At 42.5% G+C, this 24241-nt stretch overlaps 2 protein-coding genes across 2 annotated transcripts in view; both read left to right on the forward strand.

The window, feature by feature from the left end:
• Positions 1-9698, forward strand: part of IL18RAP (interleukin 18 receptor accessory protein) — a 29342-nt gene extending 19644 nt beyond the window's left edge. The window contains exons 6-11 of the mRNA XM_076359859.1: positions 1533-1601; positions 1860-1980; positions 3728-3882; positions 4753-4890; positions 8507-8677; positions 9325-9698. Of these exons, the coding sequence (XP_076215974.1) occupies positions 1533-1601; positions 1860-1980; positions 3728-3882; positions 4753-4890; positions 8507-8677; positions 9325-9698 (1028 nt within the window). The remainder of the gene's footprint in view (positions 1-1532; positions 1602-1859; positions 1981-3727; positions 3883-4752; positions 4891-8506; positions 8678-9324) is intronic.
• Positions 9699-12953: 3255 nt separating this feature from the next.
• Positions 12954-24241, forward strand: part of SLC9A4 (solute carrier family 9 member A4) — a 38681-nt gene continuing 27393 nt past the window's right edge. The window contains exons 1-3 of the mRNA XM_076359848.1: positions 12954-13215; positions 16351-16814; positions 22300-22559. Of these exons, the coding sequence (XP_076215963.1) occupies positions 12954-13215; positions 16351-16814; positions 22300-22559 (986 nt within the window). The remainder of the gene's footprint in view (positions 13216-16350; positions 16815-22299; positions 22560-24241) is intronic.

Consider the following 24241-nt stretch of genomic DNA (forward strand, 5'->3'; position numbering starts at 1 on the left):
TTATATTCTCCTTCAAATCATGGTGGCCTTTTCCGTAATATTTACTGTCCTCTGCTGCCCTTCAGGCAAAGCCCAGATACTGCCTGGCAGAGTGCTGCTGGACAACATCAACACTGTGCAAGGGAGCATGCTAGCAACTCAGGATCAGGAACGAGGGAGACTCTGTGTAGTTTGCTAAAAGAGAGATGTGGTTATGCTTTTCTCCAGACTTCTGTGGTTGAGTGCTGTAAGACACTTGTCAGACACTCCAGTCACTCCAGTCAATCACAGGTCCCAGAGGAAAGCACGGCTACATCTATTCTACATCCTGAGCTGGATGGACCCAGTACAGCTGTTTCTGTATGACAACGGCACAGGACTTATTCTCAGCATCCTGGTGGAAAGTGGGCCACTCTGTGGAAGGGAGATCAAGATTTAGGGAGCGAAAGAAAGGTGTCAGGTGAGGCAACCTGGTTCTATGGTCTAGTGAGGACAGCACTCCTGAAATTCCATGGTCTAGTGAGGACAGCACTCCTCTGAAATAGCTGGTCCTTTTCTTGCAGATGTTTGTTGCATTTGGTACTAAGAAGTCATGGGAAAAATATATATACCCCATCAGGACAGGGCCTGGAAACCACATCTCACCAACTTTTGAGACCTCTATGTGCTGGATTACAAAGTCTGGTGCTTTTTCACTCTTCTCTCTGGCTATATTCCCATGATATTTACCAAGCAGGCATGGACAGCTCTGCTTTTATTCTGATCTGGCTGAACCTGAGCTAACGCACTGTTCTTCTCAGTTCTTTTCCCTCACTTCACAGCACAGTCAGAAAAACACTTGAAAGGTGCCATATACAAATATACTCCCCCTGAATCTTACATACATTTCTCTGCTGTGGCTTGATTATAAAAAAAAAAAAGGTGTTGTGTGTCACCATTTCCTGCAGTATGGGACTTTCCTAGAATATCAGAGCTGTGGGTTTTAAGCCCTTCCAGCTGTTTTTCCGGAGCCTGGGTAATTGCTTAGTAGATTGTATGAACTGTGGGTGTCATTATTTGTGCCCTTTGGCAGCCCTCGTTTTGAAAAAAAACATGGTTATTTTAATGCAAGTACCTGTGCTTGTGAATGAGGTGTGTGTGTGTGTGTGCTGTACGTGTGCTTACTGGGCATGGAATGGGGTTTGGCAGGGAACTGGTACGAGGATTGTGTCCTTCAGGGGGTTTTGCAAGGGGGGGGGGGGGGGGGGCGCTAATTTCTGAACCCTAAATAACCTTAAGTGCAGGCTAGATGCTGAGCTCCTCAGCTCATGTAAGATGGCAATGCCTCAGAGTAACTGAGATAGCAGGTCTTTAAGTAGCTACATAAGTTCTGTGGTCAAAACTCCCTTATCTGTGCACTCTCAAACACCTCAACAACTGTAAATCATCCTCTTGGACTTAGGTGTCCGAATGCCACCCAACATTCGAAAAAGAAAATTCTGTAAGACATTTTCTCTGGTCTTCTGCACTGATGATAGCATTATAGTTATTAACAGTATTCCTATCAATTGCAGCAAAAACCACTATCCATCCACCAAACTTCTTGTATCCCAATGGTGTGGTGATCCTTGAAGCAGAGCTTGGTAAGTTTCGATTCGTCATCTGAAAGTGAAAGAAAAAGTTTAAATGAGGTATTGACAGATAATGATAGATCCTGATAAAGCAAAACAGCTTTGCTCTCTCGGAGTATGAGAATTTTATGTAAAATGCAGCTTTTTTCCTGATATATATCTTTGTGGATATTAAAGGAAGCATCATGTGTTATACAGATCCCAGGCTATTTAAGAGAAGAATATTCTGGTGACCTCCATGCATGGTTTTCCTGTGCTAATTTGTTCCAGGAAAGCCACTTGAATTGGAATGCCGTGTACAGTTTGGGTTTGAAAGAGTTTCTTCGATGAGGGTAACATGGAAAAGAAACAACAAAGAAAATATAAATGAGAAATTGAATCAGGAAACAAGGTAAGAAAAAACCCAGTAGTCTGATTGCTACTACAGTCAGCAACTGTAAAAATCCTTCTACAATAGCTTTAATGAATACATTTTACTGAAAGAAACTCAGAAAGCTCTGTTTTTCAACATATTATGTTCATAAGTGTCTGACAGGCACGTGCACTTCGCATACAGAAGCACATATTGATGGCCATAAAGTCAAGAACTCAAACTTTCTGTGCAATCTTAACTCTTTTTCCTAAAGCTTTAGCTCAGGGACAGCTTCAACATGAATGGTGCTTGGTTGCCTGTGCCCACATCAGCTGTTTTCAAGTGTTCCTTCTGTTGTGCCTTACTAGCAACTCACACAATCTGTCTTTGGAAGCTGTCTCCAAGGGGGGGATAAACCAGATCTGGTTTATATAAAACAGTACTGCGGACATTGAAAGGAGTTTGGGTACCTCAGACGTTGGGGTGTGTTTATTGAGTCAGTCTGAGGACTTGCAGCACTGAATTTCAGTCATTTTCCCTGGCAAGAATTAACCAGACCCTGCAGAGAAGCAATGTGTGTGGGATAGGTTTCCTGTGACTTGGGGACAACCCAAATAGTCACCATACTTCCCCTTCCTTCCTGTACTTCCCTGTCTCATTCACTTATGCAGTGTCCAACTTGGGTAAGAAACATGGTGGAGGCAACATAAACAAGTGTGTCTTTCACTACACAGTCCTGAGTCATCTTTATGGGAAAACTTTTCTGTACACTGGGGGAAGCAAAAGCCCTGCTGTTGCTGCTAAAATTAAGTTCTTAATAGGAGTCATATGGGAAAAAAATAACAAATGATGATACCACACACACACAGGGACATGCACACACACATTCACTCATGAGGTAGATTGGAAATTGGATTTTCCTAACTTATGAATGTTTAGCTTTGTAATGTTCTTCTTACCAAGTTTTTAGCTTTTTGCATGCATACAATTGCTGTTTGTTTATTTTTTAAAAACCCAAATGAATAAAGCATTCCCAACAGACTTTCAGTACAGGTTGAATCTTTGCCCATGCTCACACCTGTGTATCTTGAGTTAGCAGAGGTAGGGCCATGGTAGACTGTCATTTTGCAGTGGCATGATGTGAGGTGCCTTCGGGACCACCCAGAGATGCCTGTACTTGTGGCTTTCAAAGAGAAATGCTGAGACACAGAAACCCTGGGTGTTCTCGAGTGGTTGCAGACACAGATCTGTTCCCCACAACCCTCACTCAGTCCCAAAGGGATTCCTCTGTTACCTCTTCATTTCCTATAATTCCATCCCTTATATCTGTCTTACTCTGTTTGCCTATCCTGTCCTTGGGCTTTTTACCCCTGTGCAAGAGGCTGTGCTGCTCAGTCTTTTTGCCCAGCTAGTCCTCTCTTAGGGCTCCTTTTTGAAGTTTCATTTCCCTGCATTTTCCCTGGGGGATTTTTTTACATCTTAGAAAAACAGAAATAATCATAGAAGTCAAAGGGGACTACATGTTTAAAACTAGGCAAGTGCTTAAGTATTTTGCTGAGTTGATGAATTAAGAATAAACCTTTCAGTCTGCAGACCTTTGATGTTAGTATTTTCTTACAATGTAAATCCAAATGGAAGTTCCAAACCAGAATATTGCATTGCTGTTAAAGGTTCAAGCTGAATGTTAAGAAGTTGCAAGCTCCTCTTTCTTGGTATTTAAGACATTTGGAGATTGTGTGGATGAACAGCAAAGGTATAATGCAAATAGGTATTTTTTTCTCTTTAGTGTTTGTCCAAAAGGTTTAAGGGGGCACACACTTCTTCATGTTGCGAAACTGAAAGAAGTTACCGAAAGGGACCTCAGAAGCAACTTCACATGCTTTGCTGAGAATTCGGTGGGGAATGCCACTGCTGTGATCCAGCTGAAAAGAAAGCAGAGAGGTAAAACTATCGATGGATGACTATTTGCCCTTGAAGACACATTTTGATTTACTCACTGCTGCAAATTCATTCCCCATTGACACTGGCTTTTTAGCTAGCTGCAGAAGTTTCTTGAAGCTGGATGGGAAAAGTTTGATTTGTTAGATGTCTAGAAAGGCACATTATTCTGAGGACTACTCAGAAGGACGGGGGTATCTGGGGACTTACTGCACGCAGGTGGGCCAAGCGGAAGCTGGAGAGTAACTGGGAGGAAGAGGAGAGTAGCATCTCTGAACACTAATAGGCGGTCTACTAAACTGAAGCAGAGTGGCTGCTGAAAGCAATAGTATTCCTTGATTTTCATAGGACATTTCTGTTTGTTTCCCCAGTCCTTAGCGTGCATGTTTCTGAGAAGTTACCATAACTGTTATGAATGTGGCAGCCTTTCAAGCAAAGGCCAAAACCAGAATCAGTGTGGAAACTAAACCATTGAACCATAGTTCACAGTGGAGATTCATCACTGGAGTGGCACAGGAAGTCTCCAGCAGGGCACTGTGTGCAGCTATGTGTGTTCTGATGTGACTTTTCCATCTCAAGCAATGACTACTTTCAGCCCTGCTAAGTGTACCACAGACTGTTTGATCTGTGCCTTCCATCACAGGTTGGCTTTTCATACCATCACAGACATACCATTCAAAAAAGGTCCCTGATGGTAGACTGAAACTCCATGTTGAGGTTTGCAACTAATTCCTGACTTCCCTAGGGTTTGCCAGCGGGGCAAGAATGAAGATTGTGAGATGGTTTGCCCCCATTTCTGGACTGAGTTTTTCATCTAAGTGTCAACATTATTTTGGAAAGCCTGAGTTATGATAGACCCTTTTCTTTCTACAGTGTTTCTCTTATACATACTATGCAGTGCCATTTCTACTCTATTTGCATTCCTTTTGTGCACTGCCTTTGTTTACCAGCACTGGATTGAAATAGTGCTGATGTACCGAAGTTACCTGGTCCACAACGAAACTACAGGAGGTAAGAAACATGGTATAATATTAATTTTCTCCGGTTTTTCTACTGCCTTTTGCCATGTGGGTTAATCCGGTGTGAATTAACCATTTAGTTAAATTATCTTAATGACCCTGTTCTCTTTGAGCCGATACAAAGGCTGCTAAAGCTAGCAAGATGCTCAGTGGATTCAGATGGAAAAAAATGGTGGAGGAAATACTAACACCAACTGAAATGTCACAGTTAGCCTTTTACAATATCCCTAATTTACCCATGGAAGATTAGAGCAGGAAGCTGAATTTTGGCAGTCCCTTTGCAGGGAATAATAGAGCATCTCCAACATTTTAACCTCATTCTCCTAAAGTGTTCAACAGAACCTGTGGACAAGGATCAAATGTCCTTGCAGAACTAAGTGAAGGATTCCAGAGTCTATTGTATTTTTCACTTGAAGCCAAATAATTTTTCAGAAGAATAAACAAAGGAGAGAAATAAGATGATATAGGGCACCGGGTAGTGTACATTTGGGAAATATTCATATTTCCTTTCTAAAAATTATGTTGACCATCTTGACATTTACAGCAGAGTGATCAGCTTCTGATATTTCAAATCTCCGTAGTAGCATTGCCCCATCATCTCAGCTAAAATGGGCCTCCAACAGAGTAGACGGTGTAAAAATGACAGTGCCTACTTCAAAGAATTTAACATATAATTTTCTTACATGGGTTGAAAGAAATCTGATAGCATGTGCCCAGGGAAATTTTTCTAAAAATTCTTGAATCTTGATGCAGCTTGAGATATAGGTGTCTGAGTCTGCTTTTGTGTTTGCACGTGTATATGTAGATTATACACGAGTGTGAAATAACTGTATCTAGGTATCTATAAATACATACGCAATGAGACAATTAACTGCCCTTTGGAAAGTATTTTTGTGAGCCCTAAGGCAGCTGGCAAAAGCGATTCGGGAAATCACTCAAAATTTCCCCTCTATTTGGTAACAAATTGATTTAAGAACCTCTGGAAAGTCCCCTTAGAGCTCACCCCGTATGTCAGTAGGACAGAGACAGACCTGCCAAGATTTGTGCATTGAAGTTGAAGACACCATTAGGTTCCACTGTGGCAGCCTGTGTCCTGCTCCCTGACTCTCATGTACCACATGCACACAGCACCATTTGCAGCGTAGGGGCATGGAGTGTGCAGACCAACTATGCCTACCCAGATAGTTTTCTGCCTAAGGTGATTTGCCATAAAATGTGTTCTCACCCATAGGATTATGTCCTTCTCTCTTCATGTGGATGCATATCAAGTCACCTGAGGTCTGAAAGGGCTTGCTCATATAGCAGCAAAGCAGCAGTTATGACTTAATTTTGCCGTTTCTTCCTTCCCATCATTTCTTCTCTTCCATCCCTCTTAGCACAGAATCAGAGAATTGCAGAATCCCACAGGGTCGGAAGGGACCCCTGGGAGTCGTCTGATCCCACACCCTGCTCAAAGCAGAGCCAACCTAGGCCAGGTTGCTCAGGAACTTGTGGCTAGAGAATCCACAACCTCTCTGGACAACGTGCTCCAGTGTTTGACCACTCTCACAGTGCAAACTTTTTCACTAACATCTAATGAGAATTTCCCGTGTTGCATCTTGTGTCTGTTGCTTCTTCTCCTATCACTGTGCATCTCAGAGAAGAATCTGTCTCCATCCTCTCCGTACGCTCCCATTTGGTAGTTGAAGACAGCAGTAAGGTCACCTTTTTTCTCATGCCTCTCTAACCCTCCTTAGCCAATTCAGATATACCTCTTAAAAATCTTGCCTTCTTCCACAAGGAGAAAGAAACAATGCAGAAGTTGTCATACTAACATTTATAGATAGCCTATGCAGTCACTTTGCTTAACTTGGGTATTCTTCATTTCCTACCCTTTGGGCATCTTAAATGTTTGTGCCAAAAGTTCCTCAGGTTGTAACTGTCCTTCTGTACAATTCTAGGGGAAAAAAAAAATCCTAGTGCTGCTTACTGTGTATGTGTCTTTAACTTGCTATTGTAACAGTAATATTATAAAAGAAAATGGCGATGTATTTATTAATGGTCATTGTCTAATAAGATTGCAGTGACCTCTGTGGGTGAAATGAGGAATAGATGGCTTGTGGTGCAATTTATTGTCATTTAAAAACAGTTTCAAAGGAGCTTCAATTCAGAGTGTAGTTGTCTAATTATATCCTTGGCCTCTAAACCTAATCTGCACACCTATGTTTTGTTTTGATGACATATTTTCTGCTACGTGCTGGTTCTGAATGTAGCTGTTCAACCCCAGCTCATGCATGTCATTAGTTTTCTATGTGTATTTCCTTGGCTCCCTGGAATCCATATGGGCTCTTCTAGATCCTGTGGGAACCTGTAGGATCTAGCTCAGGTTTGTGATCCTAATCTTACACCTAAGGATAGAAATCAGGAGGTTAACACTGAGGCAGGGGGTGATACTCAACACCATTACTTAGGTGTCTGTGCTGGAGGTAGGTGTCTCAGTTCCCGTGCAGTGAAGATGTAGTCAATACGGTGAAATCTAGAGAGCTTCTCAGCTCGCCCTGCAGCAGCACCCTGCAGTAGGACTCTACACTAAACAGCTGAATTTCTTTCTGGTTTCTATTAACTGTATTGACATATGATACAATTCAGCTGATTGAACATAGGTGTCTGATGTCATTTTTACTGCCTGAGGATGTCCTGCCATTCCAAAAGATTTGAGTGTCCAATAGTTCCCATGTCAAATTTGGCGGTCCCGTCAACCTTAGCATACCTTAAATGGCATCAAGCAACAACATACGGGGAACCGGACTGAGTCCGCTGTGCCTTTTGCTTTCACCAGCAATTCCTTTTGTTTTGCTTCCTCCTCCCTCAAGTGTAGTTCAAATTTTACTTGGCAAATAGATAAGATTTGTTTGTAGTTAAGAATGGGCCTAACTCAGGTCATTGGTACCAGGGTGTTTCAAAGCTGAGAAAAGTTCTTTATATATTTTTCATCTGCACCTCACAAACATATTCTTTTAATGAGACTGAAACAAAGTTCAGGAACTGGTCAGGGCTCAGCATCTGAGCTGATATTTGGATCAGACTTGGGCTTTGCTACTTGCACGAGTCTCTCTGAATACAAACATAACAGCGTATGAAAACAGCACATCTTTTGCAAGCAACTGATATCTAAGAACATTGTTCCTTTAAAATTCACTATATTTTCAACATAGGTTGTGCATTGATGAGTATTTTTGGAATCGGCATTGGGGCAAATGCGAGAAAAGATTGGGAATCATTCCCTACAACATGGATTTTGCCTGGAAGGGGCCAGATCTTCCACTGGTGAAAACTGGACCATGTTTTTGAAAATGCAGAAAAATGCTTGATTTAAGCTTCTTTGCACTAGTCATCTGTAGCTTCCTCATTTGCTTTGGTAGTGTATGTCTACAACATTTGCAAGACAGTGAGGAGTAAGGGTTGGCTTTGCGTAACTGGATGGCTGTACTTCATGAAGAGGTGATAATTTGAGGTTTGTGTTGTGCCTACTTAAATAGATACAAATGGAAACTGAGCATTAAGAAAGAAGCTGAATGCTTCAGACAGACTTGTTAATGTATACGGTGGTACTTATTTCTTTTTTTTAGATGGCAAAGAATTTGATGCATTTGTGTCCTATGCAAAACTAGACTCTTCTGAAAATGACTCTACCTTAATTAGTGAGGAAAAATTTGCCCTGGAGCTTCTTCCAGATATGCTGGAAAATAAATATGGATACAAGTTATGCATTCTTGAAAGAGATGTTCTTCCAGGAGGAGGTAAGGTCCCTGTGGATGGTAGAAAATCTTCAGTTCTTTATAAAATTGTTTTTCACTTTCCAAAAAAACTTATGCACCAGATCAGCAAATGGTATATTTTGGTACTGGAGTTTCTGCTCAAATCTCGTCATGTTTTGATCTTTTTATCTGGCCCCTGCACCTGAGGCACACACACGTCTGAGTGTGGTCGCTGGGGAGCTACTAGGCTGAAACAAAGCTTCTTGTCCAAGAATTTCTTTGCAAGCAGACTTCATTCCCTGAAAAGAAGACCCAAAATATTTCAGTAGTTAACTTTCTGAGCAACTTTATTCAGTTCTACCTGCAGTAATTAGAAAGCCCTCAGTACCTGTCCCTGGGAGAGAAAAAGACAAGTCCAAGTGTCCCTTGAGACCCTCTTTGAGTAGCAACAAAGTTTGTTGAGGTCTCAGCTGTGCTCTCCGCCTCCTGAGCAGCAAGTTGTGTTCTCCAGGCTGTATAAGAACAGCCGCGGTACCCTCTGACAGCAAACATATTTCTAGGGGTTATGTGATTACTCAGCATCCCTATTTCTGGTTTTCCCAATTTCTGGGGTTTAGCTGTTGATAAAGGAACTGATCAGATAAAAAGTCCATTATAGAATGCAGTAACAATCGCCATTTCTTCTCCAGCATACACAGATGAAGTTGTTACAGCTATTAAACAAAGCAGACGAGCAATAATTATTTTGAGCCCAGCCTACATCAGCGGACCAAGCATCTTTGAACTGCAGGCAGCAGTGAACTGTGCGTTGGAAGACAAAAAGATCAAACTGGTATTAATAAAGTTCCAGGCTTTCCAAGAGCCAGAGACTTTGCCTCCAGTAGTGAAGAAGGCTCTTCGGATTTTACCAGTCATTACCTGGAAGTCTTCTATTTCTGCTGCTCCAAACAAGAAGTTCTGGAAATATATGCGTTACCACATGCCAGTGAAAACTACTAAGATGTTGGGAAATTGCAGTCTGAAGGGCTTTTTCCAAAGGTTATTCAGTCTGGTATATCGATAGCAGAAATTTCACAGAGGGATGACAGCAGGCTCAGGAATGGCAACGTGATTGTAAAAGACCTTTTCTACATCAGCTGACCACTGTGGACTGTCACTGCAGTCAGCAATAGCTCACTCCAAAGCAGCGAGAAGGACTGCAGTGTGACAGTGCTGCAGCCCACAGTAAAACTAAGTGGCACTGCACACAACTGTAAATGTGAGCTATCTTTCATAAATTATTATTTTATTATTATTTTTATTATATTTATTATATTCTTTTGCTATGATGTTGAGACATACATGTGAGTGTTTCGTTCTTTGCACTGTATTTCTTCTGGAATATTTTATACTTGTTTTCTAGAAAAAGATTAAAAAAGGGAGCTCCAGAGGAAGCTTGCAGTTTAATTTTCCTGTGCAGTCCAGTGGGACAAATCCAAACTCTTTAAACGAGTTACCTCCTCCTGTGGGAGTACCAAGGAAGAAAAGCTCTGGGAGACTGCCACAACTGGGTATGCCGAAGGGGTTGAAAAGAGAAGCACTCTTCTCTTGATTTAGGGGAGAAAAGAAGGAGCACTGTGTCAGGGCTGATCCCAGGTATCTCCATCCTTCCTGCAATGGGAGAAAGCGTTCCTACCAGTTGTGAAACATTTCACCCTCAGAGTCATCTGCACACTGCTGATCCTGTCTGGTGCTGGTCACTCATGGGTCCCACTGAACCTGTTGGTGTTATGGGTGTCGCGGTTGTAAATCAAAGTCCTGGTTGTCACAGCTAGTAGACTTCCAGGGACTCTGAAATCTTTCCCCTGCAGTCCTCTGGCTGCTAACTCTCCAGGGTTCATATCACTTACCCTCAAGGCAGCTTGCAGTCTGTGTGTATATGGCTGTAGCTAAGTGAAATGCAACGGTTAGCGTTAAGAAAATCTGAGTAGGAGAGCCACTGATCTGGTGTTCTGCTGACTTCATTTGGCCTTCAAGTTAACGAATCCTTGTTCTATAATTCTAATTGAATAGCTCGTCCACCAGATTCCTTGTTGGAAAGGGACTTCAAGAAATACTGCTGTTAACAGGACCAGTATACTGAAAAAAGAACAACTCTTTTGCAAACAGGCTGAGCATTATCTTCCTGATTTTGTATTGTGTTCAAAGTCTTCAGTGGGACAACTGGTGGTGGTGCTGTGAGGCAGAAGCAGAAGATAGTGTCTCGTGTAGAAACATAACATCAAACGGCATCATTGGCTGTACCAGAGAAAATTTTGTCACTTCAGTTGCACCCGCATTGGAGTTTAAGTTCAGATCACGATAAGCTTTTGAAGCAAATTTCCCAATTGTTACCACTTGCTGCCTTTTGCTTTGCACTGCAGAGCATCTCAGAGCACACACACTGGATCCCTAATGTAGAGGTAACCCGACAGTCTGTGAGATTCAGTGTTGTTTTCCAATACAACCCAATCCGTGGGTAATTTGAATAATTTGTCAGTAAATTAAATTTACTCACTTCTAATGCATGTAATACAGGCTTTAGCAACTTCTAAGCAGCTTTCCTGCTTAAGTGCAGCTTTCCTGCACTTCGGCCACAACAACCCCATGCAGCGCTACAGGCTTGGGGAAGAGTGGCTGGAAAGCTGCCTGGCAGAAAAGGACCTGGGGGTGGTGGTCGACAGCCGGCTGAACATGAGCCGGCAGTGTGCCCAGGCGGCCAAGAAGGCCAATGGCATCCTGGCCTGTATCAGAAATAGTGTGGCCAGCAGGAGTAGGGAAGTGATCGTGCCCCTGTACTCGGCCCTGGTGAGGCCGCACCTCGCATACTGTGTTCAGTTTTGGGCCCCTCACTCCAAGAAGGACGTTGAGGTGCTGGAGCGTGTCCAGAGAAGGGCAACGAGGCTGGTGAGGGGTCTGGAGAACAAATCTTCTGAGGAGCGGCTGAGGGAACTGGGGTTGTTTAGCCTGGAGAAAAGGAGGCTGAGGGGAGACCTCATCGCTCTCTACAACTACCTGAAAGGAGGTTGTAGCGAGGTGGGTGTCGGTCTCTTCTCCCAAGTAACTAGCGATAGGACGAGAGGAAATGGCCTCCAGTTGCGCCAGTGGAGGTTTAGATTGGACGTGAGGAAAAATTTCTTTACTGAAAGAGTGGTTAAACATTGGAAGAGGCTGCCCAGGGAAGTGGTTGAGTCCCCATCCCTGGAGGTATTTAAAAGACGTGTAGATGAGGCGCTTAGGGACATGGTTTAGTGGGCATGGTGGTGTTGGGTTGACGGTTGGACTCGATGATCTTAGAGGTCTTTTCCAACCTTAGTGATTCTATGATTCTATGATTCTATGATTCTATGATTCTAATCAACATTACTATGTTTGCACACTTTGTTATCCTAACACAGGTTTTATGGAGGAGAGAAGAGGCTGACCTTTTAAAAAAGGTTCCATAATGGTGAATGTCTTGTTGGAGGGGGATAATTTGATTGTCCAATAAATGCCTCGCTGGCATGAGTAAAACAAATGTTAAATACAAGACAACAAATGTTAAATACAAGACAACTCAACATCCAGTTTTAGGCACGTCATGTGACTCAGACATTCCTCTTTTTCCTTTTATAATGTGCTAAGTTACATACATGCATTTAAGAGAGAGAACACATTTCTAAACGAGAACGTAATTTGCGTGGTCTTCCACCAGATGTCCCTGCTGTAAGCCCTGCGGAATCCTTATATTTACACACCAAGTAGTTTTGTTAGCAGGTGAGACAGGACCAGTGAGCAGTGCCAAGTGTGGTACCTGAGGTGCCAGTTGCGCTGGGGAGGCAGACGGGCAGTGAGGGCAGGAGAGGAAGGTATGGAGCAGGCTCTCCTTCCTGCTCAGGGTGCCACCGTCTCTCCCACCTGACGCTATTTACTTGTGCTGCACTTGCTGCCTGAACGGTGTGCGTTGTGGCTTTTTTTTGTTTGTTTGTTTGACAGTGGGAAAAAAAATCAGAGTGGCTGGATAAATAATGTAGTTGGAAAGGGCTTTTTGTTCCTTAACAGGGTGATGCTGTGGCCAGGGTTTATCTGGGTCAGAGGAACCTGCAGAACCGGTATCTTCATACAACCTCCAGGTCTGCCTGTAACACAAGGAACGGGATAGGCACACTAGGGCTTTTAAAATGACCTCTAATAGGCAAACGAAGCAGCCCTGAGGAAGAAGCGGCCGTGGCTATGAGCAGCGCGAATCGACAGGAGTGTTGCATACCTTCATGCACCCACTATATGCTATATCTGTAATAAAAGAGTCACAGCCCCAGACATGGGCTCTGCCGCGCTTGCACATGCAATGCTTTTGAACTGGTTGCTGTTGCTGTCGAGCCTGGTATGCTGTTCTGCTGCTGCTAATGTGGATGAGCCCAACCTGAGCAAGAGTTTCTTGCCTCATTATGAACCTGATCGCGGGGGTGCTGTTGACTCTTCACAAGATACAAGGCTACATGTTTTCACAGTGGACTACGACTATGTGCAAATTCCCTATGAAGTTACTCTTTGGATCCTCCTTGCCTCTCTTGCAAAAATAGGTGAGTAGAAAATGGGATCTTGGGTTCTCCTACCTCGGCAAGAAGTTAAAAAGTACCATGTAACCAAGTATCTTCCATGCATTTTTGTAGCTGGGATTGTTTTTACAGCTTCTGTCCTCAAAAGAACAGGTGTGTTCGTTACCATGACAATGACAAAATTCCACCTGTGAATGCTTCCAGCTTAAGTAAATATGTCACCTCTAACCCTCATGTCTCTTGGGTTGTCTATGCTAGTGAGTAGCAACAGAGCTTCCCTACACAGTGCTGTCTATCCCTTTTTCTAGTCTTTACACATGACAAGATATCAGAATTTACAACCTGCCACAGCTGTAGAAATCAGTAACACCAGACTGAGACTTCAAGAGTATTGAATTTGGGGGAGAAAAGTGGGAAGAATTCTTCCATTATGTGAATAATAGGAAACATTTCCCTATGAGTCTTTGTTTTACATGTCTGCTGTTTAAAGTTGCTCAGAAAGTAATACCAGAGGAGAGGGACTGAGAGTCTAAGAGGGTGTAGGTCATCAGAAATGTAGGGTAAGTGCCTTTTGAATACATACCAATATATCTAGCTTCTATTAGAGCTCCATGTAGGTATCTGAATGAAGACAACTCATGGAGAAGTAGGGACTGCAATTAACATAGCAAAAGTGGGTCACCATGTGTCTTAGATGTTTGCATGGCTGGGCTCAAATTATTTTGACCATTCAGAATTAATGCAATCAAATAAATGAAGAAGATGGTAATAATGTGAAGAGGTGCACACGTGATCTCCATGTCCTTTTGATCTTTCCATGGGATTTTCAAACATTACTATAGAACAGGCTTGTAGGTGGGACTGATGATTTTCTGGAGGTGGCCTGAAGATAAACGTTTTTCATGTCATAGTCACACAATTGACAAAAATCATTACCACTGACCATGATTTGCCAGTTTCATCTGATGATCTCAATCCAATTCCTCTAAACAAATGTCTTCACTGCTAAAATAATAATAAAAATTTTCACAAATCAAATTTGTTGTTATGGCATCAGCAGAGTGTGTTAGCAGTGAGCATATTGATCAATTTCTTTATTCATCATCCATAAAACCACAGGACTTGCCGTATGGCATATCTACTCAATATTCTTGTTTTGAGCAAGAAATAGATACTTTAGAAGAACGGTGTGATGCCTCCCCAGCAGACCTGTTCCTTAGCTGGGGGTTTTCAAATAATATTATTTTTGATGAAAAGTGTGGAGCTGCTGACTTCAAATCTACTTGGAAGAAAGAGTTAGTCTGAATAATCTGGTTACCCAGGGAAGAAGATTTCCAAACTGTTAAAAATTTTCAGTGTTTTATTCAGGTATTATCTTCTTTCTGGATTTCCAGATTTCAGGGTGGGAAACATTTCCGAGATCTTGAAAGGCAAAACAATCCCCTTATTCTGTAAAACTGACAGGACACTTGAACATGATTTTTTAAATTTAAAAAGGAGATGAGTAGAGTTACGATCTTAATGTACTTTTTGGTAAAAACAAATAGTCTCCTAAATAAATTAGTTGAAATTTCATAGAAATATTTTTCTTTTCCTTTACTTGTGAACATTGATAATTCAAGGGTCACAGAAATGCAGTCATGGCATTAGCTTCTAGAGTTATGGGATGAAGGTTGACCTAGCTTCAGGCACGGAGACATAGCCATTGGATTTATAGGTTTCGTAGTCTGCCTCATTCTCATTCTTGTAAATTCTGAAAAATTCCTTACATTTCTAGTAGAGGCACCTCTCATTCGCAATATGATTACACAGTTCCTGGTATAGCAACCGGATGAGCCATTGCTAGACATTATCTTAGTATTGGTATCAGTATTCGTGTAAAATGGAACGAATTATATGAACGCAGTTGCAGTAGTAGTACATCAAGGTGGGCAGAAGATTCACACCCACAACATTTATATGGTAAGTGTAGCCCTTTCTCTGTAAAACAGCTTGGCTACATCTATGCTTGTAAACTAACAAGCACCCTGTCGGGAAGCTGTGTGTGACTGTCCATACCACATCAGCGTTGGTGTGCTCCTTCCCAGCTCTGGCCCGTGTCGACAAGCCTTCTCCCAGGCAGTGCCCGGGCAGACTGCGGGCCAGGATCTGTTCCCACGGGCAGTGTGGATGTGACCACTTTATGCTGGGGTAAGGAAGAGAATTTGGCTGTATGGGTGCAAGCTAAACCTTTCTGCTTGGAAAGGTCTTTGGCCTGCTTAATTTGCTGGTGTAGACTCAGCCTTTATTCTGTGAGGAAAAAAAAATCCCTTAGGATGCACTATTTTCTCAGATATTTGATGGCTGCTGGTCGTTCTTTCAGCTCTGCTGAAATCACTGGTTTTGTTTTAGTTAACTAACTCATAAGGTTCTTTACAAAATGTTGTTTACCTTATATAGGAACAGCAGTTTTCCCAGAAAAGCAAGGTTAATCAGCTTGTACAAAGCCTTATGTTATTGTGGCTTGATTCCTGCCGCTTTGGGTATTTTGTTCATGAGTACTCACTCCCTCTGCCTGTGGATCACCTGGAGTCCATGCAATGCTTCAGGGGAGTGCTGGAGGTGGAGGGAGCTGAGCAGACCATGGCATCTGAGCTGCTCCCTGCTCCCTTGGGCTTCTACAGGTTCCTGGTCAGCCCAAATCCAGCGGGAGCTCTGCAGCCAGGGACCCTCCTCAGCACTGGGCAGAGCTGCCTTCGAACCTGCGGCCAAAGATAGGGGTCTCTGAGATGGGGGGACAATACTGTGCCTCAGAGGTTTGGCAGTAGCAGTTGGGCAGCAAGGATTCTTGAAGAATATTTTCTTTCCGAATTGTGGAGTACCTTTTCAGTGAGGGTTATGCATTCCTAGAAGTAGAGCTTAGGCTCAGGCACACTTGCTCAGAAATCGAGAGCTGGGGAGCAGGAAGAGAAGAGATTCATGGCCAAACTCTTCCCCTGCTTTAGTGATACAAGTCTGGGAATGTTTAATTTTGAAAGGAACAGTACTGCCTGTTTTTACATTCATAATCCTAAGAGCAAAATCTGGCTGTCTGAAGACAAAGTATTCAAAGGCAGGCAAAACATCTGTCTGACATCAGGTTAATTTAAACTTGAATAATACCCTAACGTTTTATTCAAGGTTTCCATATCTATCACCGATTACCAAGAATCATGCCCGAAAGCTGCATCCTGATTGCCATTGGAGCACTAGTAGGAGCGATCATCTTTGCTTCTGATCACAAATCTCCACCAGTGATGAACACAAGTATTTACTTCTTGTATCTCCTTCCACCCATTGTCCTGGAGGAGGGTTATTTCATGCCAACTCGCCCATTTTTTGAAAACTTTGGGTCCATCCTGTGGTGGTCTGTGTTGGGATCTCTGCTAAACTCGTTTGGGATTGGCCTCTCCCTCTACGGGGTCTGCCAGATCGAAGCCTTCAGCCTGACCGACCTGAACCTGCTGCAGAACCTGCTCTTTGGCAGCATGATTTCAGCTGTGGATCCTGTGGCAGCTCTGGTAGTTTTTGAAGAAGCCTCCGTTAATGAGCAGCTTTACATGATGATCTTTGGAGAGTCATTGCTAAATGATGGCATAACTGTGGTGAGTTCCTTTCCACTGCTTGTCTTCCCCTCTTTGGGCTCTTGTGGCTTGGAGGGTTATTGGGCACAGGACAAGAGCAGCCCTAAGGAGATCCCAGATACATTATTTATTTTATGGATCCTCCACTCCATTACACAAAAGTAATTTTAATGTATGTAAAGATTACATCTTATATTAACTCTTTCAAAAACATATTGGTTTAGAGCTGCTGGAAGAGGGAAGCATACACATACACATTAGACATCACATCTTGCTCTTGCAGTCACTGAAGTGAATGGATAAGCTACAGCTGATTTTTCTGGTAGGATCAGTGTAAGACCTAGGAACGTTCTTGACATTGTGCAAGCAAATAAATAGAAAATTGTACTGCTTAAAGACTGAAGGCAGCAGGGGTAGCAATACAGGAGACCCTGCCTTGTCACATGCCTTAGAGAGCTATCTGGGAAAAAAAAAAAAAAAAAAAAAAGAGCCAGATGGGCACAACCTCTGGAGGCCGCACACCTTCCTCCAGCCTCTTCTAGGAAGTTCCCCAGAGACCTTAGACAGGAATTCCAAAAGCCACTAGTAACTTTGCATAACTCTGTTTCTATCAGTAAAAAAATTGACATCTGACAAATGTTCACCTTTCTTGGCTGTCTTATCTCAAGTGTCCAGAAACAATGCTTCTGGAATAAGAGAGATTTTGTTTGTTGTTTTTTGTTGTTTGGTTGGTTTTTTTAAATAGGAAAAGAGTGTTTTTACAGAGCTCCTTTTGCTAATACTTTTCCCCTTTTCTCATTAGTTCTACTAAAACTTGGAGCAACCTGAAATTCTAGCTGTAAACCACAATTGACAAAACCACTTAGAACACGCATGTTCTTCAAGAAGTAAATTTCAAGCAGGAAATTCATTGCTCAGAAACCAACAGGACTACTCGTGCTGCAAGTTAACTGCAGGTTAAGGAGTTTTGCTAGATAAGATCTTTACAGGATTTAAATCACAGGAATCTAAAACACATAAACACTATGCAGATAATGTTATACATGAGGTACAGCACAACTTGGACTTGTAAAATCTGTACAGAGTTCATTGCTGAAAGGCTTCATGGGAGAACTGCGGTTTATGAGTAATGCAAAAAGGAAAAGGAATGAAGTAATTTCTTGCAGCCACAGCCTATTGATCATAAACCCTTCCTCTTGGTGAATCAGAGATGTAGGGCTGATGTAGAACTAAGGGACAAATGTCACTTAACTTTACATGCAAACTGCTCATGTGTTATAGTTGTAACAAAAAAATCCCCAATGCATCTATCACTTCCAGTTGTCTTTTTGTTTCCTTCAAGTGGAGACCTCAAAAAGTAATACCTCTTCCTCACTCTAGAAGAGCTTGTTTCATCCTTTTTTTGACTGGCTCTCTTGCCTTCCCTTTGTTCCCAGTTGTTATTTATGATGTGGGTCCAGCTCATGATGGTATTTATGAGCTTTCCGTCAGGATCCTGTTACAGCATAAATGTGTAGGGACAGAAAGCCTTTAAAAACAGTGGTATTTAGGCATTCCTCAGCAGCACTAGGTGTGTTAGCAAAAGAGATGAAAGGGCTGTACATGGGGAGTGTTGGCTACACCACTGTGAGTCCCCTTTGCCCCACGTGCCCTCATCTTCGGGGCTCTTCTCACAGCACCTATGTTGCAATCAGTTTGTTTGCTCCTGCTGATGCATCTCTGCAACACCCACCTCTCACCCATTTTCTGGGCATTCAAGTTTTCAAAATCTCTACCCGGCATCATGTTTGCGAATGCTGAAGTATTTGTCACCTGGATGGAGCCCAATAGGTGGCTTTCTCCTCTCTGATACCCCACTTGCTTTTTAAAAGGCTTTAAAACTGTTTATCTCAGGTGTCTTATCTTACCATTTCCTCCCTGTTTCTCTCTTAACAGTTTCCTTTGAGTTAACTCTATGTGTTTAAAAAGATAGTATCACCAAGATATATTAAGCATACATATTTTTTGATTGTTTAAATACAAATATCCCCTGCTTCTCTCCAGTCTGCTTATCAGCTTGAACATTTTTTTCCCCAGCAGGAAAAACTGGTACGAATTTTGCTGAACTTGTGTTTTACATTTGAGGCAACAATAGCTCCCTCTCCTATATTTAGTTCAATATCCTGGTACAAAAAATTCACAAAATAACAGACTGTGGGATTAGAATGATGATTTAGGAGTTATGCCTTTGACTTAAGGGACTGGGACAAAAGTGGATAAGTTACCCTTTTTACCCATTTATACCTTTTCCCATTCTCCTCAGTAGGGCCATGTCCATGAATGGAACAAGAAGGCTCCAGGTCCTGTTAATTGCTTCTTTTCCCAGTTGCTTCTGAGAAGAGTGTTAGCATCAGAATAGTGCAGACAGCAACAGGACTGGTCCTGGCATGTATCATACATTAGTGGAGTTTCAAGGCCCTGTTCTAAACAGTGATGTTGGTAAATCCAGTGCAGATTTCCTTCAAACCCGAACACAGGTGGAGGACTCTGGTTTTGCTGCAAAGGCATCTGAAGCTCTGCTCCCGCATATACACAGACCATTTCTGTCTCAACAGGAGCTGAGCACCTGTGTGCATCAGGAAACAGAGTATTTCCCCTGACTACTTCATCTCTGAGGTTTGATTTTAGAAACACTGAGAACACCTATACATCATGCTGTACTCAAAATGAAGTGGCAGTGACTATTTTCTCTAATGGTGCCCTCTCTTCTTTGTATGCTCTGTAGCAGAGCAGTTAAAGAAATCTACTGCATGATGGAGAACCAAGTAAAATTAATTTCTTTATTGGAGGGGATTTGAATTTACCTCTCTGATGTCGCTGAGGAAGGCTCTGACCACTGGGATGTATGGGTGCTAGGAAGGAGGATGGAGATATTCTCTGTTGCTGCTGTTGAAGTTCACCCACTGTGTTTAGAGTAAAATTAAATGCATGTGGTCAGAAAGAGTTATCAGGGTCGAAAGAAAGAGTTATCAAGGCTGCCTGTGTTGGTGGTTAAGTCAGTTTCTTAAAAATCTTTTTTCCAGTGCTTCTGAAGTGTATGGTCAGCGCAATGTTTGGATCATACAGACAGCTGGAGCAGGGACCAGCCCCTGGGGAGGTCCCCTGTGGGCGACAGTGTCACGCTCTCTCTTCCTTTCCCTGGCACTAACAGCCACCCAGCGGTACACCACTACACGGTAATGTCCCCTCCAAAAACCCCAAAGCATGACTTTCTCAGAGTCATTAAATGAGGCCAACTATCAATCCATCCCTTCTTTCTGAGTGAACAAAGGCATCCTAAGTGGATTCAGGCTTTCCTACCATATAAAGAATTACAGTACTCCATTTACTGGCATAAACACTGCAATGTAACTTAGGCCAGCAGCAGTTACATGGAGCCTTACTTGTATGACGCAGTGCAGGATGTTGTACAGAACAGTTTACTCCCATAAAGCATGTTACAAAAAAATGGAAATTATGCCATATTTCCATAATTTCCATTTTAATGCCAATTCAGAGTTTTCATATAGACACTTTAGGAACTAGAAAAAGAGAGAAAAACTTACTAAGTCATTTGCTGAGGATAATTTGCTTTGTTCATAAGTCAGCATAGATTCATGCCTTGGTATCATTTATAAAGAATCGCAAGTCTTAGGAAGAGATTGACGTCTGCAAGAAAGGGGGAACAGAGAGAAAACAGGCTTTGTAATTAAAAGCTATACGGTAAGTACACTAAGGTTTACTTACTGTGGAGACATGAACCCTCTTTTCCTTATCTGCCACTGAAGAGCCTAATTTCATACATAGTCATCAGGAAAAAGCAGCTCTGGGTATTTTCTCACATGAAACACTTTGTTGTGCTTTGTCTGTCCCCCAGAAATATTAGCAATGAGCCTCCTGGAGAACAGGCTGTGTGACAGCTCAAGGTCATATGTTCCCAGCAGCAATTTAAGATTAGATAGTAGCTGGGGAATAATTATTATCCTAATGAGCTTGACTCTTCTACCTGCAAATATGTGCTTTAATCTTCTTAATAGCCTTCTGGAATTAACTATATGAAGAAAAAAGACCAAAGAAAACCAGATAAGGCAAATGATTTTCATCCGTTTTGTGTTTTTGAACTAATGCTTTGGTGCAACAGCTTTGGAGAGCTGGTGTCTTTAGATATTCCCCAAATTCTCTTGAAAACTGAAAGGTGACTGTCATGTGTTACACACTCCCTGTAAACAGATCTGACAGGGCTTAGTGTTAACCGACTGTCAGCAACCTCTAAGACCTTTTTATTACTACACCACTCATTACTGTGGAAACTTTCTATTGGTTTCTAAAAGATGGATGAAAGTGGAATATACTGAAGATTTTTCATCACAAATTTCTGCAGAAAAGAAATTATTTATAATAGAAGTATGGTAAACTTATCTGCTCTAAACTAAATGAAATTATCTTTACAGATCAAATTATATAATGTAGCAAATTCAATCTTTCTTCTAATCTGACATTGTTTTCTTTTTTTTTTGTCATTTCAAGCTTTCTAATCAAAATATATGTGTGAAGGATCTTTAGCCATTTAGAGTGCCACAGCTTTTGGTTCTCACTTTGAGACTGACACAGAGTTCCTTGGAAGGAGGTTAAGTGGCATCAAACCCAAAACATGTGAGGATAGAGAGGCTGTATTTATCTAGGTAGAGATAATATGAAACTGAGGCTACCATTTTTCTTTCCCTTCCCTTCCCTTCCCTTCCCTTCCCTTCCCTTCCCTTCCCTTCCCTTCCCTTCCCTTCCCTTCCCTTCCCTTCCCTTCCCTTCCCTTCCCTTCCCTTCCCTTCCCTTCCCTTCCCTTCCCTTCCCTTCCCTTCCCTTCCCTTCCCTTCCCTTCCCTCTCCTGCTTCCTTTCCCATTTCCAGTGATGTTTCATGATTTTTATGCGTCAAGTACTATTGAAAAACATTTAACATTCCAGAGTCCATCTAATGAAGTGCGTCCAGTCTACTGATCATACAGACAACCTAAATGGGATTTAAATCAAAAGTGTGATTCTTAGTCGCTGCCCTGCCCCATCCTGAGTCAGAAAGAGAACATGGAGGGGAGAGCCTGGGGTTGGTAAGGTACCCAGCTGGGCTTTCAACATCTGCTACAAAGACCAATAATTAAGTTTACCTTCAGAAAACAAAAAAGTATGAGCATTTTTTGGTTACTTCAATTGCATTTGATCCCCCAAAGTTTTACTTTTATTATATAACCATCTACCCTTCCTTTTTTTGCTATTTTTCAGGACACTTAACGGACCCTTAATTCTGGGACTTGTTAAGAACCAGCTGAGATTTCAACTGTTACTTTGCTGAGCTGTCTAAAGCAATTTCAGGCATATATACACCCACACCCACACCCACACCCACACCCACACACACCCCCCCTCCCGTTATGAAATGAGTAAGCCTGCCAGGTTCAGAAAAACACCTGACTGCTGTCTCCTTATTTTCACATGTAGGTTTTATATAACATCCTCATCGCCTTCACCCAGATGCACAGGTACGAAGAAATCGAATCCATCGATGTCTTTGCTGGCTTCGCTCGGTTCTTCGTGGTGGGGCTGGGTGGCATGTTGTTTGGCATCGTCTTTGGATTTGTTTCGGCACTCATGACTCGATTCACCCACAACGTTTCTGCTATCGAACCACTGCTGGTCTTCATGTTCAGCTACCTGTCATACCTGTCCGCTGAAACCCTTTACATCTCGGGCATTTTGGCGTGAGTATCCCTTACGGCTTTTTGGATGCCCTCTCGAGGGAAGTGGCATTGTTTTGAGGAGGTGGTTTGCTTGAGGTTGGTACAATACAGGTATTTTCAGTCTCTGGCCTACAGATCTGCAGTGGATGGCTTCTAAGGGACCTGTAAAATGCAGTGGTAACTAGGAAAAGCAAACCCACAGTCAGCATAGGCATAGATGTACTACTGAGTAGTGCATATCCGCTCTGAAATTTTTTTAGATTTTTGCCTGTTGGAAAAAATACTGTGCGCTGTGGGTAAAATGATTAGTGCTGCCACCATCTGGCCGCTACCTCCGATAAGATCAGCAGAATGAGAGAATGAGAGAATGATGTGATAATAGATCAGTGTATCTGTATTTATTTCTCAGCAGCATCACCATCAAGAGAGATGAAAAGTAATGAGTATGGAAAACATAATAAAGAACATCCTAGTTCTTGCTTTTGTATACAGCTGTGAACATCAGCTCTAACACAGTTTACTGGAATTACATTACATTTGAACAGCATCACTGGAACTGAAACTGGGCAAAACCAGGCAACCGAGAACATCAAGCACATATACATACATATACTCATGTATATGGATATTGATGGTCATATTTTGATGTGATCAGGATAGCTTGATATCGCTGTAATGCTGGGGACTACTTCCTTAAAGTGCTGTCATGGCATGGGTGCCCGCTGGAGAGAGAAAGCTGGCAGGTCTATCAACCGCAGTAAATGCGGAGAGGGTGAGTATTGTGGGAATGAAAGAGGACGGCGGCAGGCAAGAAGTCAGAAGAGAAAGGAAGGAATAGGGGTGAAAGTGAGAGACTTTGCGAGAAAACTGCTGGTAGGTGAATTTCAAAGATATCACACCAAACAGCCCCTCAGCAGGGTAAAGTGTAAAGAGATGGGAACCTGATGATGGTAAATGCTCCAGCTAGTGCTGCTGGCTGCTGCAGGCTCAGCGCCCAGCTGGTGCGTGGCAGCAGCCCTGCATGGCCTGTGTTGGCTCTGAGCTTGCATGCCAGGTCTTGCGGGCCCTGGTGCTCCAGCAAGGAGTTCCCTTTTTTGAGGTTTTTTGAGTTTAAACCTAACAAATACAAGTGTGTGGCTGTTGATGTCCAGACAGGTGCATTTACTCACCTCCACTTGTCAAACCCTGATTTCATAGAATCATAGAATCACAGAATGGTTTGGGTTGGAAGGCACCTTTAAAGGTCATCTAGTCCACTCTGCCTGCAATGAGTAGGGACTTCTTCAACTAGATCAGGTTGCTCAGAGCCCCATCCAGCCTGACCTTGAATGTTTCCAGGGATGGGGCATCCACCACCTCTCTGGGCAACCTGTGCCAGTGTTTCACCACCCTCAGCGTAAAAAATTTCTTCCTTATATAGTCTGAATCTACCCTCTTGTAGTTCAAAACCACTACCCCTTGTCCTATTGCAACAGGCACTACTAAAAAGTTTGTCCCCGTTTTTCTTATAAGCCCTCTTTAAGTATTGAAAGGCCGCAATAAGGTCTCCCTGGAGCCCTCTCTTCTCCAGGCTGACCCCCAATTTGTTCAGCTTCAGAGCAGAATTGGCTTTGTAAAAACAACCTTTGCAGGATGGTCCTGGCAAGCAATATTTGAATATTTAAACATATTGAATAAGTAGTTAGACAGGAGATGCGTTTTTC

This window comes from Aptenodytes patagonicus, chromosome 1 (assembly GCF_965638725.1).
Source record: "Aptenodytes patagonicus chromosome 1, bAptPat1.pri.cur, whole genome shotgun sequence".
In the NCBI taxonomy this organism is placed as follows: Eukaryota; Metazoa; Chordata; class Aves; order Sphenisciformes; family Spheniscidae; genus Aptenodytes; species Aptenodytes patagonicus.